This window comes from Numida meleagris, chromosome 13 (genome assembly GCF_002078875.1).
Source record: "Numida meleagris isolate 19003 breed g44 Domestic line chromosome 13, NumMel1.0, whole genome shotgun sequence".
NCBI classification, from domain to species: domain Eukaryota; kingdom Metazoa; phylum Chordata; class Aves; order Galliformes; family Numididae; genus Numida; species Numida meleagris.
This window is the reverse complement of record NC_034421.1, coordinates 2,499,758-2,513,852: the sequence shown is the minus strand read 5'-3', so window position 1 is coordinate 2,513,852 and position 14,095 is coordinate 2,499,758. Positions and strand designations below refer to the sequence as shown.

The following is a 14,095-nucleotide window of genomic DNA, read 5'->3' as shown; positions in this document are numbered from 1 at the left end:
TCTGTATCGAGTCTCTCACTGCAGAAACATCTGTGATATACTACTTGTGACACCTGTTAGCCCACGTTCTGCCCAACCCATGGTATTTTGAGAAGCGTCAGTTTGGGTTTTTAAACATCCCCGGGAATACAGCCCAATAAATGACATGAAATAAAGACTGCTTCCTACTAATTGTAGTGCAGCAATTCACATACCAGTAAGCCATTAATAATTATTTGTCCTTTGAACAGATTTAGGTGTATACATTTAAAAAAATCTTACGTGCAAAGAACGCACAACCTCTGTAGTAGATTTTGTTACTGCAGAGCTGCATTAAGCCTTGATTATAAATGTACCTTGAGTGTCTGCTTCCTTCTGTGCTAATGGGTGTAAGCCTGAGGAGTAATTAGTTTGTCACAGAGCCAGTTTCTTAGTAATGATTGATAAATGGTTGTTTTTACATAGCCCACAGATACGGAGTGCATATCAACACCAAGCCACCGTTTGTAAGGAGGTCACTGGAGCTGACTAGTCTCTTTCCAAGTAAGTGAGCACTGCGTGTTTTAGCTGTTGTGGAAAATGCTCTGATATTCTGATAAAGCCTTATGTGCTGTTCAGACCCTGAACCTAGCAGTTCAAGTGATTCATTCTGATGTACAGATCATGAACGCAGTTGTTCGCATGAATCACTTTGTCCAGACATTTGATTAACTTTTTTTTTTTTTCCCCATAATATCAGAATCGATTCAAATTCTGTTGCAATCCACGGGACGCTGCTTTGGCTTAAATCATTGGGCCAATCAAATACGTCCAGAATGTCATGCTGGTGTAAGAAATAGCGTGCTGCCTTTTTATGCTGCTTTAGCATTTATATAAAAAGGACGTAAAGTTCAGCTGGCAGAGCCCTAAAGCGAAGTAGGTCTTGTGCTAAGTACAGTAGAAAACAGATTTGCAAATATCGTGGTGATTAGCATAGTTAAAAATGCTTATGGAGGCTGAAAAGGACAGCAGTCATTCTGCTTATTCAGAGCTTCTGCTGAAAGCAGGAAATGTTTGGTGCTTTGATGTTTGCCTTTGGCTTACCTTCTTTTAAAATATAAATGAAAATGCAGCTTAATTGTAATTAATTAGTTAATTAGCTGCTGCAGTGTCTTTTAGCTGCTTTGCAGTAATATTTCACAGTACGGTTTGCTGCGCGTGTTTTTTTATTGTGCTATGAACAGAAGATACACAAGTATCTCACTTTCATTGGCAACTTTTCTTCTCTATTAAAGACTAATCAGATTAATATCTGAGCGATTTCTCTGCTATATCTCTGCCGTACCATTCAGGATCTAATATAAACTGAAAAATTAAGATCTCATATTCGGAGCAACTAATAAGAAAAACTTAGAACCACATAGTCAGACATACGAGAAGCAGTAAATGAGAAGCCCAGCATAATGAGTAAGAGAATGAAAACTGATGTGCGTAAGGAAGCCCACTGTAACTTTCTTTGGACAAGCAGGTATAAGTAGTAGCAAGACACATGTATACATCAATGTTTTTCCTAAAGAGCTGCCATCTAAAAACTGATCACTGGTTTGTAATGATGGAGCTGTTCATTTGCATTGATCCAAAGCTCATATGCATTAATACAAATTGTTCCCAGACTCAAAAAAAGCAAAAGCAATCTAGAAGGTGAACTTTTAAGAATCTCACCTGGTAGGCAGTGCCCTGCTGTTTCTTGATGGCTGGCAGAGACATTTTCTCCATCAAGTCAGAACCCTTCCAACGTAAGCTCAGCAGAAACTCCAACCTCTCATCTCTCTAGCAAGAGTAAACAATAGGGAGGCTTAGAAGCAGCCCGCTGACGGCTGCACCAGCCCTGTTCATGGCACCGAGTCTGTATTTACATGTGACTTCCCCTGCACATACATACACATAATCCTTTAAGCTTCAGCTGCACGCTGCTATTGGCGGAGAGGGCAGTTGCAAAACCACAGCGTCCACAGCGATATCGCAGCGCAGCTAAGTCGGAAGGGTACAGGGGTGTTGGTTGCGGGGCCCGATCCTGCCAGAAGGGCTGTTCTGTGTGCCACCGTGTAACCACAGAAGAGTTTTGTTGTTTCTAAAGTACAAACCGAAAGGACGTGACTGTGGTTCAGGAACAGTCCAGCCCTTGCTAGAGTTGCATAACCAGCGACAAATAGTGTCTGCACCCACTGGAGGAGCTGCTTTTGTACCAGAAAAGACTTTTTACCAGGGAATTAGCTGTTCTGCAAAGCTGTGCATGCTAGCAGCATAGCAAACCCTGAGCACAGTGAGCTGAACTTCCCTTAGAGCTTCTCATAACAGCTGTATTTGTCAGGAGCCAAACCCTGCCCGGTGCTGCGTAGCGGAAGCCTGTAGCACCTCCCTGGCCTCTGGAGTTTAAACAGAAACCTGCATTAGACCTGAAAAAGAGCCAACCTATATTTAAAAATATTTTAATGTAAACCTCAGAATTATTTTAAGCGTTCAGAAAGAACACTTTGATTAAAAAAAAAAAAAAAGGAAAATGCTACTGCTTCATCATTCTTACTTTAATGAGATTGTAGGTAAATGTAAATTCCTTTCATTTGAATAAAAAGAGTATAATGTCATGATTCTTTGTACTTAACTGGAATACAAATCGGCGTTAAATAATTTGCTTTGTAAAACTGTAATGAAGAATTAATTTATATTTTCCTCCCTGCCCAAAGCAAAGAAGCGTAGTGGATGCTTTTACTCATGAACCCAAAAGGAGGTGACCCCTAACATGAGTGAAGAACGTGTACGTAATATACGTGTGCTTTTTTATTTTGTGCCCCTGGTTGCTTATTTTTGGCCAGACAGCACCTTGTAAGCTCAAACTTCACGTTCCTATGGGCTCCAAGGTGGCATGAGTGAACATTTTTGACTATCAGCATTTACAGTCAATTGGGTTGCCTGATTCAGTTATTCCTTATATTAAAGTAAAAAAGTCTTTACTGTCTTTGTAACGTCATAGCGCTGTCTGTAGACTCTGTCAGTATTTTCTATGATATGCTCCAGTGTTGGGGGTTTGTTAAACTGTTCAATAAACACTTTTTAAATCTCCTCAGTGACATTTCTGTGAGGAGGCAATGTGGGGCAGTCCAGGATTATACATTTTCTTTCTTTCTTTCTTTCTCTTCTTTTTTTTAATGATTTGTAATATTTTATGTTTATCACTCTTTTGGTGAAGCCATTATACGTGGTTTATATCTTGAAACGCAGAACAAAACCTCCAAACTGCACTGATTTACATTTGATAAAACACCAGTGACAGTTGCCTGTAGAGTTTAAAGCGGAGCGTGCTTTCATTCCGTAATTCAGACCTCATAAACTTGAGCATGCGGGCTTTTTGCAGGAGAAAAATGCAGAGGTTGGGAGATGGAATAATACTCCTTCAGCCCCTGGGGAGATGAAAGGGGAACAACGTGGCTCCCGTGAGTCTGCTGCCCTCCGGCCCCGCGCTGTGGCTGGGATGCTGGTACAGCCATCGCTCAGGCCGCAGTCTGTGCATTACCCCAAGCGGGGCTGCCTAGCACTTTTTCCTTGGGGCTTCTTTGAACATAAAGATATATAATCCCTGCACACTGCCGCGAGGTAACTACAGCTTGGCTGAAAGTGCCCAGAGGGATGGGGGGCAGTGGGGCAGAGGAAGCCTGGGCCTTCCCTGGCTCCTCCACAGGGGGTTGCGCTCCCACCGGCCTGCTTGCCCCAAATGCAGTTCTTGTTGTTGCTGGTTCCCAACAACACAGAGCTGGTATTTCGGAGTGGTGCTGTCAGTGTGACAGCCGTGGCTGAGTGGGTTTCTGTCTGCACCGTGCTCTGCGGCGGTGCAAAGATGGAGTCACGGCGTGTTTGAGGTGCTGTCATCTCTGACAGCTGGTACAAACTGACTGGCAGTTCGGCTCCTGTTTTCTATTTATGGAGCTAAATGAGACGAAGACAAATAAGTTCTGTTCAGTTTTGTTCACCAAGGTTGATCTTTCAGGAGTGCTTGGTGCAGTAACTCAGCCTTAGGTAGAGTCACTGCTCGGGATGGATTAAGCAAATCACGAGGCTAGCATAAGAGTAGTTATTGAGGACTGTGGTTGCTAGGGTATTACTTTCATGAGCTGAAGTGGTTCTGTTGAAGCATCACTGTAGGATCAGTGAATTAGTGGGTGTGTGCCTGGACCTTTGCTACTCATGAGGAAGTTGTCTGTAAGGAATAGTTATTTAACTGGAAGGATTGTCAGAACCTCAGCACTCTTTTAGTTCAAGCTGAAATCACAGTACTTTCAGGGGATTGCAAACAGCCCATCAGTTGGTTTGTGATAGATTGCGATGTGGGCAGGTGTCTCCCCGTTCCGTTGCACAGATGCTTGCAGTCCCTGACTGACACTTTTTCCTGTTTTTCAGTTTAAGTGTTGAACTAGAAAGTGATGTGAAGGAATTCCACTCAGGACTTGTGTTATTTGTGTTTTATCTTAGTATGAGAACTCAGCAAGCTCATATTTGGCTTAACATGCCCAAAAATAATTTGGTAATTACCTAAAATAAATAAATAGCATTTGCAAATCAGCTGAAGGAAGCAAGACTGCTTTGCAAATTTCAGATTAGTTGCTTTAGAGCTTTCTTTTGTATGAGCACAACCTTTTGTCCCTTTAAGAAGGACAGCACAGTTGTACCTGAGCTGCAGCCCAGTGACTCGCACGTCAATCCTTCCCCAGCAGTGACTCTGCTTTGAGAAATGCAAGCAGCTTCCCCCATCGGCTGTGGTGAAGCTGGCAGCCCTGCTTGCAGCATCAGCAGTTTGATTTCGAAAAGCACCACAAAGGTGTACTTTTGTAGGGTGCCTTACAAGCGGCTCAGCTCAAGCTGCTGAGGCAGGTGCCTGAGTTTAATTTTCCTAGTGCTAGCTCCATTGGTACGGGAGAGGGAACCCGCAGTGAGGAGCAGGTTGGAGAGCAGCGATAGCATCTGTCCCATCTCAGCGCCTTCCCCAGCTGACGTGACTCAGGATGCTGATGTGGTTTTAGCGAGAATCCCTCAGACCTGCTCACCCAGCTAATTCCCAGCAGCTTTCTGGAAGCGTTCTGAGCTTGCGATTCATTTCAGTAACCTGCTTTTTATTTTTAGTTTTTAAAAGACCGTGATTCTATTTGCAAAAGCCTGGTTGTATGCTGAAAGCATAGGATAGAAACTGGTTGTTGCATACAAGTGGGAATGATAATGGGCAAGGCAGGAAGGAGAGCTTCTGTCTTTTCTATTTAGGAGATTTTTCACTCCGGCTCGTTTATACCTGACCTCTAATCTGCATGGCCAAAGTACTGAAACACTGCTGTGTGAATGTCTTAGAGACCATAACGGTGTTTGTCTGCATGCTTTGTTTCTGCATACTTTGGATAATTTTATGAGCTATTGTTTGAAAATGTCATTAGATATTAAGTCAGTTTATTTAGCTCTTGTGTGCTAATCCAAACATACAGAATATAGCACCCTGCTCCTGACCTTTCCATGCCACCGGGCTTTCAGAAGTTCTTTCTTCTGCAGATTTCAGGTGGTTGCGAAGGGGAACAGCTTTCACCCTCTGCTGTGTTCTGCAAAGACCATGGGGCTGGCTGCAGGTGCTACAGCTTGCTTCCCAGCACGGGGAAACGGGCCAGGCAGCATTTAAGCAGGGAAGAAGTTCAGGCCAGTGCTGTCTTCCTTGCTAAATAGTAGGGTGGACTTCCTTGTCCTTTAACACTTAAAAAAATCTTAGACCTAAAGCAGCAGGGTTGCATGCAAGGCTGCAGCTAGCTAGCAGGATTTCATAGCCAGCTGACCATGAAGCACTGCCTCCTCGCTTCTAAAATCTGCTTGGTTGAACATTACCTCTCGACATCCTCCAGATTACAGGGAAAATTCTTGCACAGAAATCTTTAAAGATAAGGCTACGGGAGTTGAGGAACGATATCTTTTAAAGGATATTACTTTTAAAAAAAACACCATAATGTGCTTCAAACCTCAGAAATGAGTTAAAGCATCATTCCCTCTAGTTATTCATTTTAATATTGACACCTTTGCTCTATGCTGATTTGAAAACAATTTATTAATGCATCTCTCCCCCAACAGGTATTTTGATCGTATGAATCTATTGTATTTGATGTTAACAGCAAGCTTTAAGGGAAAGAAAAAGCAGAGGGAGAACGCTACAAAAATGTTGACCTCAATGAGTTAAAATTGGACTGTTTGTACCATGAGAAAATGAGATAATTATGGCTATAAAATCCTGTGCTCAAAGAATGAAAATAAACAGCACACACGCTATGTGGAAATGGGAGACAGCCATTACATTAGGATAGATTCCTTGTAATCTTTTCTTCATAATATTTTTTAATAATGTAGGGAGTTTTTTTGTTGTTGTTGTTATTAAGAACTAAAACTGTTGAGAATGTTCCTGGCAGCTTTGCAAGAAGAGAGGGCTCGGTTTACAAACATTCTAGCCCAGGAAAATATTTGGGAAGCAGTAATGTGGTGTTTGGATACTACTGCTACGAGCAGCTTTCCATGCCTTTCTTACACAGCATTGCAGCCATCTGGCCAATAGGGGTCCATTTGTCTGTTAGCAAATGAAGATTTGTTAGCCTGTCTAATTTGGAGGCAGTCCACTTAGAATTCACTTCCAGGCTTACTCTTCATTTGACCATAAAAAGTCATTAAAAAAAAAAAAAAGCATATCAGGACAAAGGGGTAAAGCACCAGCTCCATACAGCACAGCAGCAGCACGGGCTGTTAGGTTCCTTTAAGCGATAGCTAATTGGTTTCCTCTGACACAGGTTGCTCTGGTGTTGCACAACCCCTATCTGATCGGTCTGTACAAGGCAGCATTTTCTCCAGAGCCTCTGAAATCCTGCTACAGAGAGTGTGTGTGTCTTGCTCTAACATCCGGTAGAAAGAAAAGGCTGAAATAATATACCACTAACTTGCTTTAATTAATTGTATGTCTCTGTACTTGAGCTCGAAGGGTGGAAAGCATTGCTTTAAAGACGACCTACAGAACAGGCGAGTGAGCGGTCGCTTGGGTGCCACTTCAAAGAGGAACGCCCAGCAAGGCGGGGGGGGAAAGCTGCTCCCCAGCTCCTCGCTTCCTCCTGGCAGCCCGGGGCTCCCAGGCCAAACAAGCTGGAAACGGTTCCTTTCTGTTGTTAGTTACACAACCAGCCCCCAGCAAGTAAACCTGGAGGTGGAGCGGCCGTACCGTGTTCTCTTAATAACCTGTGCCTGACGTGGGTACTAAAAGGACCTTCCCTAACTTTGGTGGTTTTCCCTTCCTGGCCAAAGGCGAGCCTTGGTGCAGTCTCTGGACCAGAAGCGGTGCAGCCGTGCGGCCAGCTGCAGCACGCAGTCACACCAGCCCCTATTCACCTCTCAAACCTTTGCAGTTACTCCAGATTTGCACCTTTCTGCTGAAGCAATAGAACGCATCCTTCTTTCTGCCCCTCTGTGTTTTTCGGATTTCTCTATCTGCAGCATCAGCGCCGTTGAAGCAGAGTAAAGCACACGAAAATGGGAATCTAATTTTTTCACAACTGCTTCTTTAGGAGTCGGAGCTCCCAGAACTGTGCTCTCGTGCAAATCACGCTACGTGTTGTAAGCTTTCCCTTTGAGTCGTTACACCACACGCCGTGCACTGACCCAGTAAGCTGCCGGATTGCTGTCTGCTTCCATCGCTGATTTCTTCCACAGCTCTGTCCATGGCTTTGTCTTGGCTTTGGGACTTCAGCTTGGGATTTGCTAGTTCCCTGTGCTCCAGATTATGCAAGTATGTCTGTGCCCTCCCGTTGTCTTCAGGTGTCAGCAGTAAACAATCATTTAAAGCAGGATTAAGAGGCAAGTTTGAAGGTAGCTATTGCAGATGATATAATTAGTAAAAAAAGATCAAGAGCGAATTTGTGCATTTGGTGCTACCAATTTTTACACTTTCTTTACGTGAAATTACACCTGCACTAAGTATGACGTTCTGAAATGTCTTCTGTGCCCAACTTCTGCAAAACTTTGTTGTTAGCACTGTAAGAATTAACAGTCAGCTCGTGTAGTCAGCAGCAGCAAATATTGTCAGACAACGTATAATGGAAATCTGGGAGAGCCAATATTTAATGTCTTAAAATGAGAAGAGCATCCAGGGTAACTTTTGAAATCACTTCACTCGAATTCAGTATATATTCAAAAAATATTAAGGTAAATACTAAGGTATTTTCATCAGATAGCTTTAAATTAATCTTTGGATTAATTTTTTTTTTTTTTCAAGAAAGAACCTTTGAGTAATGGAGAATCAGGGTATTCGTATTGCTATCACTCTACAGCATGACATTGAGAGAAGAATTAGTTAGAAATAATTCCATTTTCATGTTTAAACCTGGTTAGTTGAATCCCAAATGCTTTTAAATTTTCTGCTTTAGGCCTTGTCACTGCAAGTTAACTTTGCATCGTTTAATACGTGTATAAAAACAGGGACAAAACCCCAGTGAAATGCGTAGGTCTGGCGTGGCCCGGGCTTCCCCCCCAGAGCTGCTTCCAGGGCTTTTGTGTATTGCTGAGTGTTTTAGAATGCTGCTTCCAACTCAGTTATGTGTGTGTTACGTGTATGACAGACGAGCAGCAGCAAACGTCAGACTGTCAGACAAAGTAGCTTTCCTTTGCTCTGCTTGGGAGATCTTTGATTATGCTTGTTTTTAAAGCGCACTGCTGGGTAATCACAGCACATACATCTGTTTAAACCGAATTCAAAGAGTATCACAAAGTGACACCTGCTTAAGTCTTTAATTAAAGTGACTTAATCTCTAGCAATCTCTATATACATAGGCAGAAAGTATCTGTGTTTAAAATGTACTTTGAACTGCCATTCATTTAGAAATCAAAGATTTGTAAATGAAACACGGTATGCTAGACGTGATGAAGTTGGACTGGAATGCCTTCTTGTTGGCATAGCCTGGTTTTCCTGGTGCTGCCAGCCCCTGGGAGTATGTTCTTATTGAGAATTATTTATAGACCGTGAACATTAGAAGGTTCTCTAAAAATAAATGTGTGTATCGACCATCTGTCATCTTAAAAATATTCAAATATCTATTTGGGCACGTAGCGGAGAATTGCTCCTCCCTTTTGTGAGTACTTTTCTGCCACTGAACAATCGCAATGCCTAATTAGTTGGTATTTTGAAATGTGATTATAAAAGTTGTATTTCTTTTTACTGTTTTTTTAAATCTGGTGAAGTGGGTCAGACAACTGAATGCTATGTAATGATAATCCTTGCTCTTCACTGGGTCCTGTCATTAGCAGGATCTGCTTAATTCAGTCCTCCCTCCTTACTGGCAGTGGCAGCAGGCGGCCTTCGCTTTCCTTTCTACGCTAAAAAGACGATGGTAGGCTCCAGCTCCTTAGCATTAAAGGCTGACCTTAGGATCACTGAGGTTGGAAAAGATGACTGAGATCACCTAGTCCAGCCGCCAGCCCATCACCACCACGCCCTTCGTTTTGTGGATACCCTTTAGTGTTAGACCCTACTCTTTCTCAATTCTCAGGTTTCCACCTACAAAAGTCCCCCAGTATTACTGAACAAATATATAGACACTCTTGTCTATGTGCTTTGTCTGTTACGGATGTGCCGAGTTCAGTTACTGCCAAAGATGTGTGCAAGTGCGCCCAGAAGGGAGATGAGCATTTCTTGATAACACTGCGTTCTCAGACGTCAGCTCGGAGATGTTGAAGACATTTGGTTTTGATTTTCCTTCGACCGCCTGCAGAGCTCACCAAACTAGTTTGGGGTGAGAGGAACAAGACAGCGCAAGGAACTTTGGCTTGCTTTAAATGTGGGTAGTCATGCTGTTAGGATGGAGAGTTACATTCTCAAATGCTGCATGTTTGGCTTTTTTCTTTTCTCTCTCTATTTTTTAGACACTTTCCCTTTGTACTCTGTTTTGTTTAGAGCGATAGCTTTGCAATATTTTTGTTTGGGATGCTGTTATCTGCTGTTTATAAACTTTTGAAAGTGAGAATTACATTTGTCCTTTCCGGGGTCTAATTCTACTGTGATGTAAAGGATCCACTGCAGCAGTTGAGGAATCCTGGTCCTTGCTCCAGGAAAATGAGAGCTGGCATCTCTAGGAGCTGCACTCAGAGAAGAGTGCTGAGCTCTCACCTCATCCCATGCCTCCCCGCAGGGCCAGCAGCCTTCCTGCCCACCACAACCCAGGGTCCCCCTGTTCATCTTTTTGCACTCTTTTAGAAGCTTTCTTGCACGGGGGGCCCAAAACTATGCAAAAATTATGGTCTTGGTCTTTATGCAAAAAAGCCCTTTGTGTAATTCTGCTATGTGACGGCATGAGGAGTTTTTCATGGGTTTAACATCTGGCCAGTGAGCTCACACTGCTTTAGCTGTGTCCTGCAGGTGAGGAGCCTTTTCTGGGCCAACTTCAGCTTCTGGAATACCAGATGTACTACCATTTTTTGTAACAACGGCCCCTAAGAAGGGAGCTGCATACACTGAATGCATTTATGATTGGCCTTCAGTTGAGAATTTAAATGAGAAGCTTGTCTTGTTCTAGCTGATATCTTACTCAATATATCCCTTCTGTCGTTATACATAGAGTAGACTCTACGGTGATTGTGGTTGAGTATTTTAAAGTAATAGAAAACAGACAGAAAAAATTGTTGCATGTTTAAAAAAATCATAAAATGAAAGAGGAAGTGCATCATTTATTATAACACCATGTAGACTAATGAAAAACATACTGCGGGTTGGAAATTTGTTAAGAGCTGAGCTCCAAAAGTTTCCATTCCCAAAAATGCCTTGGGGCCTCCGGCTGTAAGCTTGTGGCTAAAGAGGCCCTATGGTAAACTGACATAAAAAGTAACTACTCCATAAACATTCAGCTCCTGTTTCACAATAGTTGGAAATAAGTTTTTAAAAAGTGTTGCCTATTGATACTGATTGTACTTTATCAAAGTAAAAGGAAGGGAGGCAGTGCATTTATGGCTCGAATATCAAATTGGGAATTGAACACTGGGGAGATGGTTACTGGGTGCAGAAATGTCGTGTTCGCTGTACGGAGGAGAAAATGAAGAAGCTGAAGTGGTTTGCCGAGAGCCGCAGAGCAGCACTGAGTGCTGGCAGGGCTGGTGTTAGCATTAAATAATTCCTGGCTCTAGTCCTTGGCTCATTAAGCAGCGAGAGCAGCGCACTCTGGGCAGCCTTTGTCAGTGCGTAAAATCCTTTCATGTGGGCTGTGGGCTTCCAGTGTTAGCTGCTGTGATGTTCTGCTGGTGGAGGTGGGGAGCAGAGCGTTACTGCCTCGATTCCTTCTCGAAGGGATCGGCATGCAGCTCGCAGGGATGATGCCAATTCAGTCCTCCAGGTGTTGATGTTCCTCCGGTCTGTTTCTGCAGTTTCTCTGGATCTCAGGGGTTCTTTTGCCTGGCAAAGAGTCTTTAAGTGCCTGAGGATCACGGGATGCGTCCCCCAAGTCCAAATTTCCCAACGCTGTAGCTGTAGTGCATTGGAGGAATCTTTGAATGAGCCTACGTGGGCGGCCTGACTGTGAACTCTGAGGAGGAGATCCGGCCAGGACTAAACACCAACTGCCTTCACTAACCCCTGCAGGGGGACTTAGCAAATCTGCCAGTACAATTTCACAGAAGTAAACAGAAGGTCTAGAAATCGCAACGCTGGTCAATATTTTCACTATTGGACATTGGTTAAAAACATAGACAGTAATGCCTGTACTCACGTGAGGTGCAGCCCAGAAGATCGTCACTCGAAGATGGAGCCCCTGGAAGGGAAAACAAAACCAGAAGGTGAAACAATTGCTCGTAAGTGGCTGAAAAGCAAATTTCACCCATTCCGATAAAAGAGGAATATGTTTCATTTTGTCTGTTCCCTTCTACCTACGACGACTTTTAGCACTTTTTTTCGTGTTTACAACATACAGTGTTGTATTAAGAAGTCGAGAACATAATTGTTTGCGGTGTTTGGCGCTGAATTGCTGCATGATACTGCTCGCTGACTCAGCCGCTGTCACTGAAGAGCTGATGGGAGAGTGAGCGCATCCCTGTGGTGTCAGTGGCTGTATTTACATTTTTGAGGTGGATTGAGGTTCCTGAACAAAAGCTGTGTATCCACCTAAAGACAGAAACGCACAGCTTCCTTCTCACTGAAAACAACGCGCGTGCTGGGGGAGAGCTGAAGCCGAGCGGTCCCAGTATGAAGCATCTGGCATGGAACGAGATGCTGTGACACGTGTCGGGTTGGTTTGTTTCTGCACAGTGTGGTGGTTCTGGTGCATTGCATTGTGCTCCTTCACTGGGGTTACCCGGGGTGTGTCTGCTCCTTTGTGTGGTGGCAAAGTGGTGGAGAGCAGGTAGGTGAGTGAGCTAACAAGTAGGGGATGCGTGGCTGCTCAGAATGCAGGCAGCATTTCAGTGTGCAGATGGAACTTATCTAAAGGAGAGGCGTGAAGTCAAGCACGAATTTACCTATTTCTTACAGTAAAATTAAAAAAAAAAAAAGAGTTTTAAGCATTTTAGTTTAGATAAATGAATGAGCCCGTGGTATCAAACGTGTGTTTTCCACTAAAAAGAAGGTTTAATTAGTTCAAGGGTACTTAACTGTGGCTGAATGTTGGGGGAAACTGAATATTTGCAAAGAAATGTTGTAAGATAGCATCCTGCACCATTTCCTGGTCTGCAGGCCATCCCGCCCAGCACTGGTCACACCGTGCTGCTTTTTAACAAGTCTGAAACCTTTCCCTGTGTGGTTTTGCACACCCCCCCCTTTCTGTTTTTTTTTTCCAAACAGCACGAGCCCTATCACTGGCTCAGATTTAGAATTCACTGCTCCCAACAATTGTCTGATGGACCCACATGTTCACACAGCATGGCTCTGCTATGAGAGTGCTGTCCAAGCCTCCGAGCTGCGCGGCTCTCGTGCTTCCTCCCTGCTTGAAAGACAGAAGGAAAAGCTCTGTTTGCAGGTGATGCGAGCGGCCTCGGTCACTTGGCGTGCGTTTGTGTGGCAGGAGAAGACCTTTTGTAATTAGCTCACCCACGTGTTTTGCACAGTGCTTAATTCCTGTGCTGTGTGATCGGATGAAAATGAATCGGTAGCAATTCCTTGGCAGCACCCTCCTGCAATCATTTGCTCAGAAGAAACTCGGCCCGTGGTAGCATTAAGTGAGGGAAGGGGTTTGGCGAGGACACAAAAACCTTTCTTTTTTTAATGTTCTCATGGGATCTTTCACTTCCACGCAGGCGAGCACCCAGGCTGGCCCCGTGGCCTTGATGTAGCACTGCTGTCCAAACGCGGCTGTCCCAGCTGCGGGGTGACACAACCTCTATTTCCGTGGCTTAGATTTGCAATCTGACCATATGATTCAGATGAACCACGACTGCCCTCACTTCAACGTGATGTATTTGTTTTGAAAATACCATTGTTCGCTCCAAATCTGAGCTCCTAAGCAAATGAAGCTGATTTGCACTGGCAAATGGGGAATACCTACCAGCCTGATTAAAAACAAATCTGCAAGGAAGCTGATGTAATTTTTAACTCGTTGGTGCCGGTGGAAATACTTCATTAACGTAAACTTAAAAAGAAATACAGAAGATTTTGTAATAAGAAATGAGAGGTAGTCCTGAAGCTGAGTGTAGCTCTGCAAAAAGTACTTCTAAGAGCAATGGCACGTGCTCACAGCGGTGTTGCTGCAGACAGGTTTCAGCACAGAGGCTGAGGAGCAGGGCTGGGTTGGCTCTGCGTTCAAAATGTGATTTCGTGTGGGCTCCTGTTCTTGTGCAGCTTGCAAACAGGCTTCTGGATCTGAAGGAAAGCCAACTGGATTTGTAAAGATGCTTATTGTATTCCCCGGCCCTGTTCAAATCACCAGAAAATATTAAGGCTGACAAGCCTGGCTTGATACACTTCTCAGTGTTTTTCTGCTAGATTACAGCGCCTAGAGCTCAGCCCAGACTCTGGTTTGCAGTGTCTCGAGCAGCAGCCTTGCTGCCCTGGGTGCTGCGTTGCAGCCGCGTGGTCTGCTCTGCACCCATGCGGGCACTGCAAATAGCAGCACCA

The 14,095-nt window shown here is 43.9% G+C and overlaps 2 protein-coding genes across 7 annotated transcripts in view; one reads left to right on the top strand and one right to left on the bottom strand.

The window, feature by feature from the left end:
- C13H7orf50 (chromosome 13 C7orf50 homolog) overlaps nt 1–14,095 on the top strand; it is a 102,190-nt gene that overhangs the window by 48,915 nt on the left and 39,180 nt on the right. The gene's annotated exons all lie outside the window — the stretch shown is intronic.
- GPR146 (G protein-coupled receptor 146) overlaps nt 1–14,095 on the bottom strand; it is a 39,133-nt gene that overhangs the window by 13,136 nt on the left and 11,902 nt on the right. The window contains exons 1-3 of one of the 3 annotated variants that reach the window (XM_021412202.1): nt 12,170–12,384; nt 11,760–11,801; nt 1,681–1,788 (exon numbers count right to left, since the gene is read on the bottom strand). In XM_021412202.1, coding sequence (XP_021267877.1) covers nt 1,681–1,788; nt 11,760–11,801; nt 12,170–12,319 — 300 coding nt within the window. In that variant the 5' untranslated portion in view covers nt 12,320–12,384. Of the gene's footprint in view, nt 1–1,680; nt 1,789–11,759; nt 11,802–12,169; nt 12,385–14,095 lie in introns of those variants that run through there. The other 2 variants (XM_021412200.1, XM_021412198.1) reach the window with 2 other exon arrangements.